At 35.0% G+C, this 21,744-nt stretch overlaps 1 protein-coding gene and 3 non-coding genes across 4 annotated transcripts in view; 3 read left to right on the forward strand and 1 right to left on the reverse strand.

The window, feature by feature from the left end:
• LOC113520959 (BTB/POZ domain-containing protein 19) overlaps positions 1 to 4,858 on the reverse strand; it is a 41,715-nt gene extending 36,857 nt beyond the window's left edge. The window contains exon 1 of the mRNA XM_052898622.1: positions 4,294 to 4,858. Coding sequence (XP_052754582.1) covers positions 4,294 to 4,469 — 176 coding nt within the window. The 5' untranslated portion in view covers positions 4,470 to 4,858. The remainder of the gene's footprint in view (positions 1 to 4,293) is intronic.
• Trnae-uuc (transfer RNA glutamic acid (anticodon UUC)) lies at positions 4,190 to 4,261 on the forward strand. Its single transcript has one exon. It is a non-coding gene; the product is annotated as a tRNA-Glu (tRNA).
• Positions 4,859 to 5,019: 161 nt separating the features above from the next.
• On the forward strand, positions 5,020 to 5,093 carry Trnan-guu (transfer RNA asparagine (anticodon GUU)). The gene has a single exon. It is a non-coding gene; the product is annotated as a tRNA-Asn (tRNA).
• Positions 5,094 to 13,398: 8,305 nt separating this feature from the next.
• On the forward strand, positions 13,399 to 13,470 carry Trnag-ucc (transfer RNA glycine (anticodon UCC)). The gene has a single exon. It is a non-coding gene; the product is annotated as a tRNA-Gly (tRNA).
• The last annotated feature ends 8,274 nt before the right edge of the window (positions 13,471 to 21,744 follow it).

A 21,744-nucleotide genomic window follows, 5' to 3' on the forward strand; every position in this document is an offset into this window, starting at 1 on the left:
GAACAGTGCTTGATTGTTCAGGTTTTACAAAAATATTAAATAATTTTACCGTTATGTAATGTTACTATACCTTAATAAGTATAATATTTGAAAGGAAAAAAAATATTAATACATGAAGCAAAAATAAAAAAAAATAAAAATTTCAATGATACATAGAGGAAAATCGTTTGTACCTACGTATGTCTATGGTAGGACAAAACATTGTCTATGCTTGTTCCGAAATAATCCGTAATTCCGTAACGGTGATTAGGAGACAGATTTCGTACCCAAATTACGTATGTTGGGTGCTCGGGTACCTATCTACGTTAAGGTTACAAGTTATTTGAACGATTAACAAACCAGCTGATGTGGTTTTCCGCGCCGATAATCAGATGCTCGCGTAAACACACGAGACGAGATTACGGAATGGTTTCCGGTGTGAATGCGTTGATGTGAAACAATTTTGCAGAAATTACATTTATTTATTTATTTTACACTTTATTTGCACCAAGTAAAAAGAAAAATAACAAATACAGTAAATATTAACGAGAAGTGATACCAAAAGGCGGCCGGTTTCTCTAAGTGAGTCTAACAAAGTTGATTTTCTCAAAGTTTAATTTTTAATAAGTATGTATTACAATTTGTAAAGTACAAATATTAGTCTTCAACGAAATTAGAAACATAATTTTGTTTAATATAGCCTTAAAATGAAACTATTACCTATTACCAAAATAAAAATAGAATGATTGGAAATAATTTACTGACCTTTTATTGCTATTGCATTCTTAAATTGATCCCGGGATCGATCCCGGGATCCCGGTATTATCTTTCAGTAATCCCGAAATCCCGGAATTAAAAAAACCAGTCGGGACCGTATTCTCTACATATGATACCATTTTATCAAAATCGGTATAGTTTTTAAATTAAATAGCTGATTATGCCACAATTGAAGTCGATTTTTTAGGAAAATCTTAAATTATTATTAGGCACTGTTTTTATTTTTTTTTCAACCGTTAACTGTCCACTGCTTAACATAAGCCTTCCTGTGGGAAGTGTCGCCAGTAATTGCCACCCTTGGCAATTTATTAATAACTAGTGACCCGCCCCGGCTTCACACGGGTGCAATGTTGATACTAAATAGCCCCCCCCCCCTCGGCTGGTACTGACGTAACCGCCATATTGATCTATATTAAATGGACAATTTATTTAAGGTACATAATTGGATAAAAATTAATGCTGTAATGCCTAAAATCACTTCGTAAATAAGCCATTTTTTCCTGTAAAATGTAAAGGATAAAAAATGGTTATCGTGGGTTATCCTTAAGAGATAGACATATACCATCGCGGACTTTTTTGTTGACCTTTTTAAAGTGTACAATACTGTAGTACATTATTTTGATTAATCTCGTGGGGTTCAGCCAGCGTTTGCATTGTAAAAGAAAAAAATGTGTTTATTTATGACATCACATTAGAAACCTCTAAATTAATCAGTGTTTCTCTGCAATATTTTGCATGTATTATACATATAAACCTTCCTCTTGAATCACTATCTATTAAAAAAAAAAAAAACCGCTTCAAAATCCGTTGCGTAGTTTTAAAGATTTAAGCATACATAGGGACGGACAGACAGAGACAGCGACTTTGTTTTATACTATGTATTGATTAGGCACCGTAATTACGTGCAAATGTAGGAAATCAATTATGTAAGTAATTATTGTAGATATTAACTTCAACTTGTACTTAACAAGTAAATGAGGACGGGGAACAAATTATAATTTAATAAGACGAGCCGCGTCATCGAGAGAGATTGATCGCGCTCGAGCGACACGGCAACTTTTAAATTAATCATGTGAAACAAGTGGTAGCCATGGGGGGGGGGGGGGGGGGAAGGGATTGTTAGCAATGGAGTTTGACATTGCTAGCAATATGCCCTATCAGGTCGACCTCCACGTGGTTCCCCCTGGAAACCATCGTGAACAATTCTTGTTGAATTCATCACGATAGGCTAACTGACCTGCTTCATTCTCACCTATCATCCTTCACTGGTGCCCCGCCGGTGTATACCAATAGCGCGGGTGGGTTCACCATTCCATTATCACCCATTAAAAAAAAAAAGTGGTAGCCGAGTTGTTCTAGAGTTATAAACTAATATAACTACTAAGTCCAGTTTCAAAATTAATTTACAAAAAATCTTAATTGGGAGGTAAAAGTTGGATGTTCCAGCAAGTTACCTCTATGTACCATTTATCTGCTAGATGAACTATCATATTGCTGTTTAGTGTATAGATAATCTGGTAGTATCATTTTATTGTTACCCTATTCCCTTTGGCCGCAACAGAATATCAGTGCTTTGCTCTTTTGAGGGCGAAGCAATAAACTGAGTTGTGGCCATTTTGTATTGCTATGACACACTCACAAACGAAAATTGTATTTAGCTTTATGTATTTTTTTATCATTAATGTCATCACGCTTTTTTTGTATATCTATATTGTAATTTGGGTGTTGTAAGTAAGTAATGCAAATAAATTATCTATCTATAAATATCTACTTATTTTTAGAGTGATCGGTATAAAGTAACACTCCGCTTGTCTTGATAGTATTATAATCTACGATTCCATTCTCTTAGACGTTCCGAACACGACTGGCCTCTCCAAAAGTGTATCGCCATTTTTATATTCCTTGATTACTACCACCGAGTCGTTGAATGACTAATAATTATTTTCTAAATTCATTAATTATAATAAAAATAAAAAGATAATATTTATAAAATTGTATATAAACTTATTAAATACAAAAATATAATATTTATAACGTATTTTAGATTTATTAATTGATATTTTTTTTAACATCTATTAAAATAAACAGTGGTTTGATGTTGGTAGGTAAATCACTAAGTAACGGTTCATTTTAGATGCTAAATAAAAAAAAAAAAATAAAAAAATCTTACATTATGTAGTAAAAAATACAGCTAAGCTAACAGTCGTTTAAACAAAAAATAATAATGTAATTAATCCACACGATTTCTTCGACCACTTTATAAGAAATTAAAAGACTCGAGTTGAAATTTTCCATTTTAGTTTTATTCAATACCTTGTTTCAGGTAAAAAATTAGTCTAATCTCATTATTCATAAAAACGTCAGACCTCCCATAATCTTATTTTAGCCATTGAACTGTTTTGTCTCTTTCTTTTGTGCTAGATTCCTAAATTGACAGAAAGTGGCCAAAATAGTGTAATAGTTAGTATGATTATGAACAAGAGAGCTATTACATATAATTGTTATAACCTTGGCTTTCTATGCCACTCTGATGAGTTGATTGGAAGAGAGATCTCTTTTATCACCTTTGCTTACATTATTTGTAATAATTGATATTATCACTATATTTCTGAATGTAATAAAGAATATATTTATTTAATATAGGTATATAAATAAAAATAAATACTTATATACAGGTAGCTTTGTCATGTTAGATGGATAAATGGTATTATGAAGAACGAAGATTTTTTAATTTCGCGATAGCAGTGACATCTACGAAAAAGAAGCTACTATTTACTCCTCGACAATAGATGGCGCTATTCACACTGTTATTTATGAAATAAACTGATTTTGCTACTTGAACGTAAATAGAAAAGACAATAATATTAAATTCGAATGAATATCCATTTTAATATTTCTATATTTATTGCGTTACGTTAACTCGGTACGAGTAATGAGCCAAATTGCGTCTTCACAGAGCGGGTGCTAAAATACATTTGCATTTGAAACACTGAATTTACTGCAATCATGAAAGGTTGCAATTTGCAACTCGCTGTTTCTAGAAATTGTACAAATTAGGGTGTTTGAAAGTTATTTTTATTCAAGTTAAAATTTTGAGATCATTACCTTTAGTAGTAGGTAAAATGGCTGTACACTATATGTGGTTGATGTTACATTTTATTTACCTGTATTGTATTCGATTAGATGTGAAAAAATAAATGGTATATAAAATTTAATTTATGTTATATAAACTAATTAATTTGTTCAAAAAATTTTTTGTTTTATTTATTCTTTATTAATCACATTACAAAAAAAATATCTGATATAATAGCATTCTCTCGCAGTTAATCTGTTATAAATTATTTAGTTAAATTGTTGTTAAAAGTAATTTTATATTAGGTTTGTATAAAAGATACTTAAGAGTATAATTCTATTTACAAGCCTTTTATTCGTCTCCCATATGGTCTAGTGGCTAGGATACCTGGCTTTCACCCAGGAGGCTCGGGTTCGATTCCCGGTATGGGAAGTGTTTTTTGCATTTAATTGACATCAATTTACCTGGCAACCATAATTATTTTATGTGCGTAGATTTTTTCCTCTGCTGTGCCCAATATAAAAACAATATCGGCCGAGTCATGGTCTTCGGATAATCTTTGCAAATCACGTAGTAACCCGGGCAAGCCGGCCCGCTCAACAGACGCGGCGCAGCACGCGCCCGCCACCCGGCTTGCCATAGTAGGCACACCCAAAACTTTTTTTGAGGGAAAAATTTTGAATGAATCACTTCACTATTACGCCAAATTTAACCGTTCACAATAACATTCGAGTCAGGTATAATAATTTCACTAAACACAAATTAAGTAAGCTAAAGTTACATTCATAGTTAATTTCAGTAAGTATGTCAGTGAAACACTCTAATTTCATCCACATTGAATATTTAACGAAATAAAATAAGAATTAATTGGTAAACGAAAGCTCACAAGCTACAACACACTTGTCAACATAACCTCAAATGCTTAGCTTCACCTCAATCTTAAACCGTTTTCCAACAGTACACTGCGTGTTGGACTATGCTTTTATTGTTATGTTGTGTGTGCGACACAAAAATCTCACAGTAAACTTTGGAATTCATTCAAGGAACAGATCAAAACAGGTTTCCAATGAAACATTTCGCTCTTAGGTAAAAGCAGTTATATCGATATCTTTGTCTTTGTCTTTCATGTTTATTACAATGGTAAAATTTATAAATGGTAGTAATTGACATTTTCAAAAGAGGTAGCATCAGCCTCCGTGGCGCAATTGGCTAGCGCGTTCGGCTGTTAACCGGAAGGCTGGTGGTTCGAGCCCACCCAGGGGCGAAACTTTTTGAAGAATTTCGAATTGTTATTATAAAATATCTATTTTAAATACAAATTATTCATAATTTAAAGTTCAATTATCACATGTCATTTTAGTTTTTAGATAAGTAAGGTATATGCCCTTTAAAATATTCCTTTATATTCTCGCTAACATACTTTGTAATTTGGCCCGTTTAAAGTATACGCGAGATTCGTGATGTTAGGCACGTTACTATGCTTCCGATCTCTGAACCACAAAATGTCTAACAATCTGACAATTCGGAAATTGCAACCTGTCAGCTGCCGCCATGGCCTTACAACTGCCAGATAACGTAATATTACCAGAGGTTTTATTATTATTATTAAATATATTCTTTTACACTTCTAATATTAATAATAATTAATCATCAACATATCAGCCGTTAATTGTTCACTGGTGAACATAGACTTCCCCCATAAGGGGGGGTTTGCCAGCAATTAGCATACTTGACAGGCTGTTTTTTTTTATGGGTAAAAATAGTGTGGTAACCCCACCTGCGCTGATGGGATACGCTGGCGGAGCACCAATGAGGGGTGATAGATGAGAATGAATACAGGCCAGTTAGCTCATCATGATGAATTCATCAGGAATTAACCGTGATAGTTTCTAGGGAGAACCGCGAGGAGGTCGACCTGGTTGGGTATATTGCTAGCAATGAGATTCTCAGTCTCCATTACTAACAATCCCTTTCCCCCTGACAGGCTGGTTGGCGACAATAGTTAGGTTTTGGTAATTTTTAAAAGGGACGCTATTGCTCATCCCTCAATCATTAAGTTTCCTTAATCTTTTCTTACGACACCCACGTGAAATGAAGTGGAGGCCCATCCTATGCCTGGATCATACGGCAATATTAATAATAATTACTACCACGCAATCATGCCAATTGCCTGGTCCTCAAACGAGGGTATCCTGTTTTAAGAGAAACCAGGCCACAAAATATCTAGGAGCTTAACACAGTAACAATAATAAGGAACAGCAAGGGTTGTCGTTGTTTCACCTTTGACCATATTTTTTCCCTAGATACTACAGAATGGGGTTTTTTTATACCCCTGAGGTGGCGAACAAGCATACGGCCCACCTGATTGTAAGTGGTTACTGTAGCCGTTCATAGACCTGCAATACGGGTATTATGCACGCGTTGCCGACCCTGAAGAAACCTCTTTAACCCCCTTTTGAAGAACTCCATACTGTAGTCTCTTGGGAAAACCTCGGTAGAGATTTTTTTTTTTATGGTTTTCGGTGCAACATTTAAGACATCCCGTCCTCGCTATTGGATACGGGTGATTGAATGCCTATACAAGAGGATACATGGTGGACGCAATTTAGACGCAATATTTGAGGAGCACTACCAGATACTGCAACAAAAAAAAAAGTATGTGGTCGGGAATTCATTACATAAACTGAGTGTTCGAGGGAGAAAACATCTGTGAAACCGCGTTGTGAGAGCATTTAGGCTGTAGAGTATGATGGTGAACTCCCTGTCGATGGCGAGCCGTACGATGATAGAAAGTGGCCGTGGGTATCATATTGAATAATTCCTCTAAGCACAATCTGTTGTACAAGCGGTAGAACACGCAGAGTGAGACAGAACCTCTCCTAAGACTTAAGGGTTCGATACCGCTTGTAAGCCTGGGATCATCGACAATTCTCATAGCTTGTCGTTGCACTGAGTCGAAGGGTTCAAGCTGGTATTTAGGTGCTTCCGCCCATAAGCGATAGCAATACTCCATATGGTGCCGGATTTGCAATTCTATAAATACAATGTATTAAGGTTTCTTTATGATCGGCTACAAGCACTCCTAGTGTTGCATGCGTCCATAGGCTACAGTGATCTAGTACGTTCAGACGCGCTGTATGCTTTTTTACCGCTTTCGTGGTGTAGAAAAAAAAATGTCACCACATTTTTTTTTCATTTTTCTCAGATTAAGTAGTGATGCTAGTTTCTTTTTAAATTACATGCAATTAATAATAGCATCTTACCTATTTTGCGGTATTAGAAACATCATTTATAGTGTTTGGACTCTACGAAAATCTTCGACTCCTTTCATGACATAGAGATACATAAATCTACATCTTACAAAGTTGAATTTTACGTTCTTTCAAAATTACATAAACTGCGCAGTTTTAGAATGATAAATTAATGATTGAACAAGCAAATGACGTTGCAATGGATAAAAATAAACGATATCCTATTTGAACAGATGCTCCATTATTCACAGCTCACTCGAAAGATATATTGTTCCACCAGTCTGGTTTTCGTGAACGTCACCATACATTAAAGTTTTACAAAATAGTTGATAAAGCAAAACCCGGGTAATAATTCCTTCAGTTTGTTTTCGTTTGTCCACACCAGACGCCGGAATGGCCTCACCAATTACCCCGATGACGCGTTCATGGTTTCCTTTAATTGCGGTATTTTTATTTGCCTCGTATTTATACATTTCAAGGTTATTGTTGAGTGGTAACACTGTTCAGTTATCTAGTGGATATTGTTAAAGTTGGAGTTGGTTTATTAATTTGTTACTTATTTGAAAGGGAATTGAAAATCAATAAAATTGGCCTGGGATAATTATGTATTTGTAACGGAAATCCTGTAAATTGTAAAGAAAAAAAAAAACATTTTAAATAGTAAAAATATAACTTTATCATATGCAAATATTCTTAAATACAATTCACTATACCACTGTTACCACTACCACTACACAGTTAATCGAGGTATTCCGAGATTTCTCCTGGAAAAGAGGATGTTGGCTTTCATACAAAAAATTCAGGCCAATTTACAAATTGCTTCTTTTCGAATGAAATTTGTTAATAATTTCATTTGTTGATAGCTTCAGCGCTTAATGCCCATTTTAAACATTTTTTTTTCTACTTTTCTCTTTATTTTATACTAGCTTACGCCTGCTACTTTTAATGTGTGGATTTGAGAAGTAGGAAAAGCAATGAAATAATCGACTTGATTTGAAGGGTGGGATATGGCGTGAATTTACTGGGTAGAGAGGAATAACACCTGAGTCCTCAGGAATGGCAACGCATGGGAGGTATCATGGGCGAAACAGTATACTCTGTTATGGCCATGGCACTGCTCATGTCTATAGGCGACGATTACCATTTTCAATCAGGTGGGCCGTCAGCTTGTTTGCCATTGTAAATTATATAAAAAAGTAAAAATACTATAAATAATTATTTACAAAATATTTATATTACGTGCAACATTGTTAATATCGAAATCGTGTCCCCTAAGTGTAAATGGCTACATGTAATAAAAATCAAAACATACACTATCGGTCGTTTTGTATGAGTAAACATTGTACAGGATTACATCAATCACTGTCGATCGTCCGTTGACATAAAGTATCGTGCTTGATAATGTAATCAATAACTAGATTATTTCCTTTTCGGTTATATTTGGTCTGTGTTTGCCAACACGTGTACAACTAGTCACTAGAAGCATGTGTCAACAAAAAAGGGTCAACAATTAAACCTTTTAAGCTTTGGAATAAACGACTCGTATACAGTTTTTTTTTGCAGATTTTATCGATAAAAGTGATAAGAGAGAGACCGGTAGTAGCTTTGGGGTTATTTTTCAGATGACGCCTGGCTCTTAGTAAACAGGATATCTTAGCTTGAGGACTAAGCGGTTCGTCTGACTTTGTGGTATCATCGCACCGTTTGTTATTGGCAGGGAATCCATCCTCACCCATTAGAAGAATGGTCATGGACAGTGCGGTTTTAGAGAAGCTTTCTCCAGCAATCACTCAGGTTGTAAAATAACCTAGAAAGGTTATTCTACAAACTGTCGTCTCTAGGCAAAGCTTGGTTTCTGCCAAGACTTTGCCAAAACAAAGAGGACCTACAGGTTTTAGTTTTTCAATAGGTTTTTAATGTGACAATTTTGTTGTTACAAGCTGTAACATTATACCATCAGACGGACCGTATACATTTACATAGAAATAAAAACGTATTATTATTTTTTAAACTAAACTTTGGTTGATTTGTAAATCTGTATTTCTTTGTCTGTTATCTCTCAACGTTTTCGCTTTGTACTTGTGATGGCTACTCGTTTATCTTTGTTGGTTTACTGTCCTGATCATGCCAAATGGCGGATGCAAAACAGTAATTCAATAAATGTATTTGTGATCATAAAATTTACATATCTCCCATTAGGGTAGACAGAAAGAATTTATGAAGATTCGAAAGAGCCTCATAAAAAACAAACAACATTATTGCCAATATAAAATTTCTGGAATTAAATATCAACAATAAAAAAAAAAAAAAAAATTTGAAATTGATGGATATGAAAGAGACGAGTTTGTGAATCAGGACATGGATTAAGCATTGTCATTTTTGGCACTCGATTCTCTACTCTGTAAAGATATAGCGGAAGGATACATGTATTATTTGTAATTGTATTTATATATTTGAATCAAATTTTTAATGTAGTATATTGTATGTATATTGTATGATTGTTTCAAAATAACATTATAAGAATACTTCTACTATTACTATAAAGATCAAATTAGATTTTTACAATTTAATACCTAACATTGAACACATTTCAACAAACACCCCACAGACCGTTTTAGATTATAAACATGAATTAGCATCCAAATTAAAATCCATTTTAGAAATTATACAGCAAACAAAACGAGGAACAATACTCGACTCCCTTCACTGTCCGGGAATAAGGAAACCAATTAAAAACGCGCACTAAACGTCATCTAACTGTTGAATATGAATGCTGGGTCTGGGAGAGTCCGACCCACGCACTTGGTCCGATGCGATCTGCCCGCAATTACGCCACAAAAGAATCAATTACACGCCGCGGCGCCGCAAAGCAGAAAGAAAACAATATTGCGCCCACAACGCTTAGACTCTTCAGCGTTTCCGTGCCTTACCTTGCTATGTGGGGCGTTCAGAATTTATAGACCGGGCTGCTGGAATAAAACATGGCGTTCGTAATGATAATCAATCAAAGTATCGCCCAAATTTAACATTAAATCTACCGATATTTCATATATACCTAATCCTACAATGTGGGGGGGAAAGGGATTGTTAGCAGTGGAGTTCGACATGGCTAGCAATATCTATCAGGTCGACCTCCACGTGGTTCCCCGTGGAAACCATCGTGAACAATTCTTGTTGAATTCGTCACGATGGGCTAACTGACCTGCTTCATCCTCATCTATCATCCCTCACTGGTGCCCCGCCGGTGTATACCGATAGCGCGGGTGGGGTTACCAATCCATTATCACCTATTAAAAAAAAATCCTACCATGAGCGGTCAAATGACCACTATAAAGTATGTATCTTAATATACGAGTAGAAAGAGATTTTAGCCAACTAGATAGTAAACAAGTAAATAATAGTAAGTTGTAAATATTGCAAAATGGGTTGTATATTTATTATAGGAGAAGTCAATAAGTTACATGGTGATACAGTAACGTTATACATGAAATTTTTTTAACTAAATTTCAAAAACGATCATTTGACAGCCTTTGGTGGGTTTAGTGTTAATAACAATAATAAAATCATTTATTCAGCAACAAAAGATAATAATGTTAATGACAAATTTATACATTAAAATAATAGTTCTGTGATAGCAGCTGAAATGGTCTTCTTAGCTTAACCTGCAGCGTGGTGCTGCATCGCTGATTTTCAGTGGAGCCACCACTCGATAGGTAGCACTCGAGAAACATGAGTAAATCTATAATATATTATTAACTGGGGGGAAAGAGATTGTTAGTAATGGAGAAAGAGAATCCTATTGCTAGTAATATACCCAACCAAGTCAACCTCCTCGCGGTTCCCCCTGGAAACTATCACGGTTAATTCCTGATGAATTCCTCATGATGGGCTAACTGGCCTGTTTTCATTCTCATCTATCTCTCTTCACTGGTGCTCCGCCAGCGTATCCCGTTAGCGCAGGCGGGGTTACCATACCATTTTCACCCATCAACAAAAAAAAAATACATTATTAACTGGACCTTATAGATGATATTAATATTATATATGAATATAATAATATATTATTTATTGTATAACATTTGGTATTCACAGACGTTTTCTCATACGCCATTTTATGAAAAATGTGCACGAAAATTTCTGCAGATATGAGAAGATAAAGTCATTGTTATATATAATCATAGACAAATAATTTTGTGATGTAATTTGTTGGATAAAAAGTAATTTAATAGAAATTTGTTTTATTAATTTATGCTAATTGAGTACCAATGAGGAAGACTGAGGATGAAGTCAGTGTCATTTGACAACGATTTCACAACGACGATTTCTAGAAGGGACCGTTTGGAAGTCAACTTGACAGGGTACATATATTGATAGCAATTGGGCCACTAAATTTCATTATCTCTCGACCCTTCTATCTCCATGTTAGATAAGATTACCATACGATACTATATCAGTCGTAAATTGTCCACTGTTGAACGTAGGCCTCTCTTTATTAGAGAGTTTTGCCAGTTTTTGCCACGTTTAACAACCGGGTTGGCAACTGTAGTTAGACATTGGAGATGTTTTAAGAGGGACGCTGCTGCCTATCCCTCGACCATTCAGTTCCCTTAGTCTTAGATATCAAATTAAACTATATTTGAGCAAATTATTTTATTTATTTATTCATCAGCACAAATATGTGTACATGGCGGACTTAATGCTAAGAGCATTCTCTCCCAGTCAACCATAGACAAGTGTCAGAATACTCGAATGCGGCACTAGTAATTAGTCTGTTTATAGTTAAATTTCTTAATTCCCCGGTCGTGTCGTGTACACGCATAGTGCTGTCACGTCTCGCGAGTTTGGCCCTCATCTCTTTGAGGTGCAGATCAAAGCATACGCGCTTCTATTAGCCCTGATTACAGCGGCGCACTCGACGCCCCGCGACCGCACCGCGCCGCGCCGCGCCGCGCCCGTTCGCGCGGGCTGTCGCGGGCGTAACGTGCCTAGCTCGTATTGTCTCTGCGCGCCCGCGGCCGCCTACGGGTTAAGACGCTTTGTAGAGTCGTTGCAATTTTAATTAGCTTTGATAGTGCACTGTGTACTTTGATATTTCTTAGTTAGCAAACTAGTAATATCCATCCACGCTCGCGACTCGCGAGCACTTGAGTTTTGTTTGGTAATGTACTTATAATAAATTAAGCATGTGTTTTATTTATGTTGTACTTGCCATAATAATTGAATATTTACGAAATTGATTCAACAATTAAGTTTACCGCTTGGAAGCAGTCCAGCATCATAATTTTTCACCATCTCAAAGGTTGACTGTAAGAGATCCGTGTATAGGATGAGGCCGCTATTGTATATTAAATTTTTTAATATGTCCAAATTTTGTACAATAGTCGATTGCTTGGGTACCTCTGTCCCATTCGTGTTTCAACCGTGAAGCAGTTGTGTTTGCATGGCTGTGTTTCGGTTTGAAGGGTAAGGGGATATGGCGTGAACTTACAGGGTACAGAGGAATAACACCTGAGCCCTCAGGAATAGCAACGCATGGGGGGTATCATGGGCGAAACAGTATACTCTGTTATGTCCATGGTACTGCTCATGTCTATAGGCGACGGTTACCACTTTCCATCAGGTGGGCCGTAAGCTTGTTTGATATTCTAAGTCGTATAAAAAAATGTAAATTGTGTACAATAAAGATTTTTACAATGCAATCATTATTATCATATCAGCTATTAACTGTCCGCTGCTGAACCTTCTGCTAGGCCTTCACCTAATAGGGGTTTTGTCAATAATTTGAATGTTCATTTGTTACTAATATACATATCTTTTGTAATATGGATAAAACCATATTACGCCGACCCCAAATAATAATTGCGATAAGGGTAGGAAGATGATGAAGATGATGATGATAGGTAATTCTGTAATTCTGTTTATATATCAGCGAATACGTGTATAACAAACCATATTGTATAACAAAATATATATAAATAAGCAGTAATGTTCATCGTGACAAATATATATATATCATATAAATTAACAAGATATATCATGTTATGTGAACAGATTTTCGAATAGGTAGGTAAGTAGGTACTAACTTATTGTGATTGATTCTAAAGTCCGAAATGTTTCTAAAGTCGATCGATCGTCTCATTTTATACATAAAATGCATTTATACAAATATATATATTTCTAAATACATAGATATATGATTTTATTTTGAGTAATTATTATTTAGGTAATATTTATGTACAATATTTAAAAATGTAAAATATAATATTAATATGTACTAGGCAAACAAACTGAATCGTATTTTCGAAAGATAATCATGTGGCGTTGGTGGTGTAATGGTCAGCATAGTTGCCTTCCAAGCAGTTGATCCGGGTTCGATTCCCGGCCAACGCACACTTTTTGTTTTTACATTTATTTCATTTTCATTTTATATCATTATTTGATTTTTTCATATTATTTTTTATAAAATTTGTAATTTGCTGTACTCTTTTTGCAGTCTATTCAATTAGTTTTTAATTTTTTTTTTATATTTTGGTAATCTAGAAAACAATAATAATCGTGATATTTTAAAAAGTGTAGTACAACGTATATGTTATTGTTTTTAAATTCTATCTTTCATTTTACATGAGCTCATAGCATGACCGATAGATGGCGCTAAGTGTATTAACTATCAAGGTCTACCAATCTTATTTTTTTCTGCCTTGTTGCCTAAAAAATATTAAATTTGTTCAGTATGTATTTTCTGGCAGATTATAAAATATATATAATAAAATAATAATAATGCAAGGATATGTTTGGTAAAATATTTTCTTTATTACTAACAAGATTTTTTTTAGAGAAAAATTTTTAGAAGTCGTCCAATTAATCCATGGAATAAATAGTAATTCTAAATGTACCTATATTTAAAATTAGAATATAATTAATTATGAAATATCAATTAATATTATTAAAAAATAAATAAGGATAAATTAAAATAAACTGTAAAAATAAGTTGTTGGCGACAGACTCCCTTTTATTTACCTTTTTTAGATTTACATTTTTATATTTTTAATTATGTCTTTTGATACTAATTTTGTTTTTCTTCTTGATTGACGTATTATTGTTGTATTGTGATTGTCTATAGGAAAATATACTTGTAAGCCTCTCTCTTAATATTATTTTATTACTGTCGCTGCCCTCCTCTCCTACCAACGTCGTTTTTATAAGTAAATACAATAATAGTTTTATGATGTCATAATTTTCGTTGCATTGGATGCAATCTTTCATGAATAATATTGTCAAGTCGAGAAAATAATATTTTTTTATTTTATTTTTTTCTGTTGACTGTTTTTTATTTTAAATAATAATATATAAGGTCGTTTTAAGAAGGGGAAGACCGAGGAATAGTTACACAGGTAATGGAAACACTAGGTGCCATGTCGTATAGGGAGGTCAAAGATATGGCCTGGAATAGAGCGGGCTGGAAGAGAATGCATGAATTAGTTGTACTGACGAGAGAAAACTCTTAAATGATAAGAGAAAGATAAATTTTATGAAATTTACAATAATTGAAAACTGTGTTTCACAAAAAATTCTACTTCAATTGTGACAATGCCAGTTATTTTAATTTCAGAACTAACAAACCGATTAAGATAAAATTTCCACGAGGTCGATTTGAAAGTATATCGTTTCAGATAAAAAAAAATATCCAAAATAGTTTAGAACTGACGGAGTTATGAGGCCTTTTTTCTTTTTCTAGTTGATTGAAAAATAGGACGGATTTGAGCCGTTTATCTTATTTTTAGATGTAGTAAGAAAAAAATCATTAAAAATTAGTTTTTATTTCTTCTGTTGTATAATATCGAAATTGATAATCGTAAATATAGATGGCGCTTATAAGAAAAGGTATTTGTAAATAGATGTTGCACCTCACTAGTTTTCGAATCTCAATGTCAACGTGTCGTAGTATTTTTCACTTCTCCCGAATAAAAATATTATTTTCTCAAACATGCTTGGATATGTGAACATTATTTGGACAATCTTCTTCAAGATAAATCAAAATTGCCGTACTGGCCAGATACATGCGTGCAGCGGCCGGCAAAAGTTGTATGAAAATCCATATCTGTCGTGTTTTGCGGCCAGATAAATTACTATGTAAACTCATATCTGTCCTGTAATTTAAAAATGGAATGACCTTTTTCTTCAAAACATGACTACCAAGGAGATAACTACAATAAAAAGTTTTATTTAAATTTCGAACTGGCTTGCATATAGAAAGCTATTAATTGAAAAAAAAAAAAAACAAAGGAACATTATGGCGCGTGAAAAATTATTATTGTCCGTTATTCGTCCTTTAACCTAAAAAAGTAAAATTGTGTTTTTGATTTCCGCGCATCGTTTGAGAAAAGTACTATACAAGCCTTGGCCATAACTAGGCATCGATGGCCTCACGTATGTGTGCCTCGGCTATGTCTCGGCCCACATTTGTACGTTCGTCCATCAATGCCTCAGTTGCTGGCCGCTGCAGTAATGTATTATTTCTAAAAAATTACGTCATCGAATTATTATTTTTCTGTACAAAATTCTATTTAGCGAAAACAATAAAACATTTCAAATACATATTTAACATTCCGCGAACACGAAAATATTTAATTAAAGTAAAATTTTATGTACTAAATTTTTCTCTCTAGTCAGTTATTTTCTTGAAAAGTTATGTCAACTGCCTAGAAGCGTCCGTATTCCGTGTATTTTCCGCGGAGACGTGGCAATTAGGTGCAAATTGCGCGGAATCGAACCCTGTTTACTTGGAACGGAAATTGTGTCTACTGTCAATATAAGGGCGATTGCGCCCCCGCGGAATATCGACAGGCGAATCCGTTGTAAATTGTCGTATGTGTGTGTAAGAAATATATTCTATATTTTGGGCGTTAAGGTACTGTGCAAGTGACAGTCAAGGTTTTTGTTTTTAGTGGTTTTACTATAAAATAACTTTGTGACTAATCTGTAGTTTAATACAGAATCCTGTTATATATATATATATATATATATATATATATATATATATATATATATATATATATATGTGTGTGTGTGTATTTAGTTATTTATTTATTAAGTCGATTGCTTGGGTACTTTTGTCCCATTCGTGTTTCTACCGTGAAGCAGTTGTGTTTGCATGGCTGTGTTTCGGTTTGAAGGGTGAGATATGGCGTGTATTTACAGGGTACAGAGGAATAACACCTGAGTCCTCAGGAAAGGCAACGCATGGGAGGTATCATGGGCGAAACAGTATACTCTGTTATGTCCATGGTACTGCTCATGTTTATAAGCGACGGTTACCACTTTCCATCAGGTGGGCCGTCAGCTTGGTTGCCATTCACAGTTGTATTAAAAAAAAAGGAAAAAAAACACTAAGCAAATATAACTATCAAACGAAAAAGTCAATGAAATATTTAATTAATTAAATTGTTTTTAAAGTTTCTAAAGATTTTTTTACTATTAAAATATCTATAAGTTTTAGATATTTTATAGATAGAGTTTGATAGTAAAGAAAAAAATTTTCTTACATGAATCTTATTTCATTATTATTTAAGATTTAAATTCGCAAATTCTAATTTATTGTTGCTATAATAAAAAAATCTTTACGTTTGAATTTTAGCAAGAGTCTTACAGTGTTAATATATATAAAAATTAACAACAAAGTAGAAGGGGTCTTATACATTCGTACTAATATTTCAAATATGAAAGTGAGTTTGTTTGTTCTGCTTCTTGACACTGTTATTATGAAAACCAACACGTACTATATGGAAGAAGGACATAGGCTGCTTTCTTCTGACCACTAACCGATCATGCAGACGAAGTTATGGGTAAAAGTTAGTGATTTATACGTACACATTACCCCAGTCCGTGTGGTACCGGTATAGAATAAGCCACCCCTTCCTTTCCCGTAGGTGTCATAAGAGGCAACAAAATAGGAGCGAGGGATGGGCAACAGCGTCTCTCTTAAAATATGCCAAAAGCCTACCTGCGGTTGTTAATCCGCTTGCCAAGTGTGGCAACTACTAGCCCCCAAGGTAAGGCTTATGTTCAGCAGTGGACAGCAAGGCTGATATGATGAGGATGATGATTAATTACCCCAGTACGAAACTGCGTTATGTATCCTGGTTTTGTTAAAGTAAAAGTTACTATTTTCCTATTTTATTAATGTGAAGATGGAGGCAAAATCATTACGACATCATTGGATCTTCATGGCTCGAAGGTCGCTAATAAATTTCTTATAGCCTTTATATAAAGTTTTCATTTACTCTACCTATGTACATATATATGTCTAGGATTCCGTACAGTGGTGTTCAGGGCGTCTGTCTGTGGATTGTTTGCGGCCAGGAGTTAGCGTTGCATGTCGTTTAGCGTTCATAGCCGGTGCGTACATATTCTGAAATATTTTGCGGTGACCTCTCGAGCTGTGAAGTTTTCTAATATCCTACTTGTACAAGGCATTACGTTTATATACAAGAAAGAAAGTAGAAAGTTTACATTCTAGACTTGTTTCTGCTCACAGTTAAAAGCTTTATTCCTGATCTTGGGTGGTGGGCGCTAAACAATTTAGGGGCATTCCCCCTGTCCCCATCCCTTAAACAAAACTATGTTTACGTCTAAATACTGTATGAAATCAAATTTATTAACATTTTTTAAGCCAGCGTTTCTTTAGTGAAATGTAAAAGAACTGTTTATTTTGTGCAAAGAAATATGAGCAAAAAAGGTGGATAAATTTAGCATATTTAACAAAAGATCTGCTGTGACCAAACACTAGATGTTTTGTCGTTTTTTCTTCTATATTTTTTGGAGAAATTCAGCTTTATTCCGAATGGAAATCATCATAATTTTCTTGGGAAATAGTCGCGGCCGAGCACCAAGAAGATGGATGGATACAACTCAGGCGACTGGAGCCACCTTGCGAGAGTCTATCTGCAAAGTACAAAACCGTGCGGTTTGGAAGGGGCGGTGGCATAGACTGCACATTTTAATCACGTCTCTCAGCTAAGAGGAGACGAAGAAGAAGATAAAGTAGAACAAAAATTTTTAACAGTAAGAAATAAAAAAAGTGCTTGAGTGTTCATCGCACACATGAAATTATTGGCATGTCTAAAAGGATGGAGGTGTACACATGGATTCCTAATAATTATGCATACAGGCAAAGAAGATTAAACCCAAACGGCTCCAAAGACGTTCACTACTTTATGATGAAAAAATGGAAATAGGCGTTAAGTAAATTAACTTTTTACAGATTTTTAATGCAGAAAAAGACTTTGTACAAAAGTCGTTTGCTTGGGCACCTCTGACCCATTCGTGTTTCTACCGTGAAGCAGTTGTGTTTGCATGACTATGTTTCAGTTTAAAGAGTGGAATATGACAGTGAATTTACAGTGAACAGGGGAATAACACCTGAGTCCTCAGGAATGGCAACGCATGGGGGTATTATGAGCGAAAAAGTATACTCTATTATATACCCTTAGTACTGCTCATGTCTATAGGCGACGGTTACCATTTTCCATCAGGTGGGCTGTCAGCTTGTTTGCTATTCTAAGTTGCATAAAAAATGCAGCCATGTATATAATTATTTATATTTTATTTTCTGTACTGTATTAAGTTACAGAAAATAGCGTAGAGGTGTAATCGATTTTGTGTTTCAAAGTTGAAGGATGCAGGTCAGAAAATTTTAATATTATAATCTTCCATTCGTGATGGTGCTTGTTTTCCATCAGGATACTATATGCTTGATCGTAATTAAAAAAAGGGATTGAAAAAGGTCGAGCCTAGGCTGAACTGTTTTGCGAGTAACGTCGAACCCGATCTAAAATTGTAATAATGAGAAAATATTTGTCCTGTTATGATGCTGGAATGTTTGTCCAGAATACAGCTCCGTCTTGGCAGTCGCAGGCGGCCGCCGCGGGCCCGACCTACATCCTTTCAGCGTATTTACAGTATCTCTGTTTGACATCGCAATCCTCCAGAGATATGAATCTAGTGTGCTTCCATTCACTGCTTACTCGCGATTGATGTTCAACAAATATTTTGTAAACGGTTTAAATTGTGTCTTAGTTGCATCGTGTGTTAACAATAATTGAAACATAACACTCCTCTATTAATTCTCAAGATTAGAAACGTATGAAGGTGCTGTAACAGCTGCAGTGTATTCTGTGATGTTTATAATATTGTTTAAAAGTTAAGAACTTCTTTCTATCAGGTAAGCCGTCTGGCAACTACTGGCAAAACCTTCCATATGGTGAAGGCGTATGTTTTTATTGATGGGTGAAAATGGTATGGTAACCCCGCCTGCGCTAACGGGATACGCTGGCGGAGCACCAGTGAAGGGTGATAGATGAAAATGTAAGCAGGCCAGTTAGCCCATCATTGTGAATTCATCAGGAATTAACCATGATATTTTCCAGGGGGAAACGTGGGGAGGTCGACCTGGTTGGGTATATTGCTAGCAATGGGATTCTCAGTCTCCATTACTAACAATCCCTTTCCCCCCTGAAAGCTTATGTTAACCAGTGGATAGTTAACGGCTGATATTTATTTATTTATTTAAACTTTAATGCACAGTAAAATGCTATGTACATTTGGCGAGCTAAACACCGGACGGTGCCCTCTCCCAGTCGACCATTGGGCAAACCGAAAAATACGTAGGCGGTGCATTTTTGAATAGAGGAAAAACAAAGCAATACTTGATAAATTCATATAATATAAACATACATATAGTATATTAAATACATAAATATATACATACAATAAATACATACATTAGTGTACATACTTATCTAAATGAAATAGTTAAAAAGAGAGAGGCTTATTCGTCATTCCAAGAACTGAAAATAAATTTATTAATTCATAATTTATCAAGAATTTTTATATATAAAAGAACCAATAACCGATAGGTAAAAAAGGTTCTTGAGTGGGCAAATGCAGTGTAGAACAACTCCCCCATTAGATGGAGTAACGACCTCGAATGCATCGCAGGGAGTCAGTAGATGCAGGTGGCTCGGGACTTTTCCTTTTGGCAGTCTATAGGGATGCCTAAGTCCAGCAGTGGACTGATAATGGCCGAGATGATGAATTTTTATATTGTAACAAAAATTTTTTTCGCATATGTTTAGAATTTCGGTATTTACCAGAACAGAGATAAGGTTGCCCATTGTTTTCTCATTGTGATTATTTCTTGTAATTTTTTATTATTTATAATAAGTTTACTATTGTAATCTTTTGGAGGAAACAATAAAGAGAATTGAAATGAATTGAAGGGAAGAATGACAAAATTACGGTTTTAATGAATGCGAAAACCTTTTAACTGCAGTTAGAGGTTTTTTTTTAATGGGTGATAATGGAATAGTAACCCTGCCGGCGCTATTGTTATACCCTGGCGGGGCACCAGAGAGCGATGATAGGTGACGACGAAAGCGGCTCAGTTAGCCCATCGTGACGAATTCCACTAGAATTAACCACGATGGTTTCCAGGGGGAACCGCGTGGAGGTCGACCTGCTAAGATGTATTGCTGGCAATGGGTCAGTTAGACCCATTACTAATAATCCCTTTCCCCCCAACAGTTAGAAGTTCAGGAATTATTAAAATACGTACTCCAACTATGCATGATTTGCTTTTATTTTTTCATATTATTGGAATGACGACTGGCGATTTGATCGATGCAAAGAGCGTATATCGAGTAGCTTCAGAAAGCAGAAGAGCCAATTAGCTTCTGCGGTCACAGGCGCATACGCGAATACGTGAAGCGTACGTCGCGTCGCCTTCGTTCAGTAAAAAATAGCAGCTGGCCATGGTAATTTTTGATTTTTCCCCAAATTTCAAATATTAATTTTTCTCTCAATTCACAAATGCAAAAAATAATATTTGGCCGCGGTAATTTTTTATTTATCCTCAAATTTCAATTTTTTTTTTCTCTCAATTGACATAATTGTATATGATAATATTTATATAACAGTGCGCCACCTACCCTGTTGTCTTTTTCTCAATGTCCTCTACCCAAAGGTTGTCTGGAAGAGATTGCTTAGCGATAAGGCCGCCTTTTGTATCACTTCTCATTAATATTTACTGTATTTGTTATTTCTCTTTTCACTTGGTGCAATAAAGTGTAAAATAAATAGATAAACAAATAATAATTCTCTTCTTTTTTTATTCAATCGAAAAATTTTGTCCGTCTTCATATTTTTGTTCGTTACTGGTGGTTTGCCCATCAGTGGGCGATAAAAAAGGCAAACCCTTCTCTGCGGTAAAACTTTAACGTCATATTACTATTTTTAGTAATATATATATATTTATTTTATTTTATTTGGGCAACAAATAATTTCTTATTACATCTAGTATATACATATAAACAGCATACAAATCAGAAACATTTCCACAAGTAAATAGATGTTCTATTTACTTGTGGATTATTATTGGAGTAAATTATTTTACATTGAATAAACATAAGATTTTTTTTACAAACAACTTAGAATGGCAAACAAGCTGACGGCCCACCTGATGGAAAGTGGTAACCGTCGCCTATAGACATGAGCAGTGCCATGGACATAACAGAGTATACTGTTTCGCCCATGATACCCCCATGCGTTGCCATTCCTGAGGATTCAGGTGTTATTCCTCTGTACCCTGTAAATTCACTGCCATATTCC

The sequence above is a fragment of the Galleria mellonella genome, unplaced genomic scaffold, assembly GCF_026898425.1.
Source record: "Galleria mellonella isolate WM207_F2 unplaced genomic scaffold, CSIRO_AGI_GalMel_v1 utg463, whole genome shotgun sequence".
NCBI classification, from domain to species: Eukaryota; Metazoa; Arthropoda; class Insecta; order Lepidoptera; family Pyralidae; genus Galleria; species Galleria mellonella.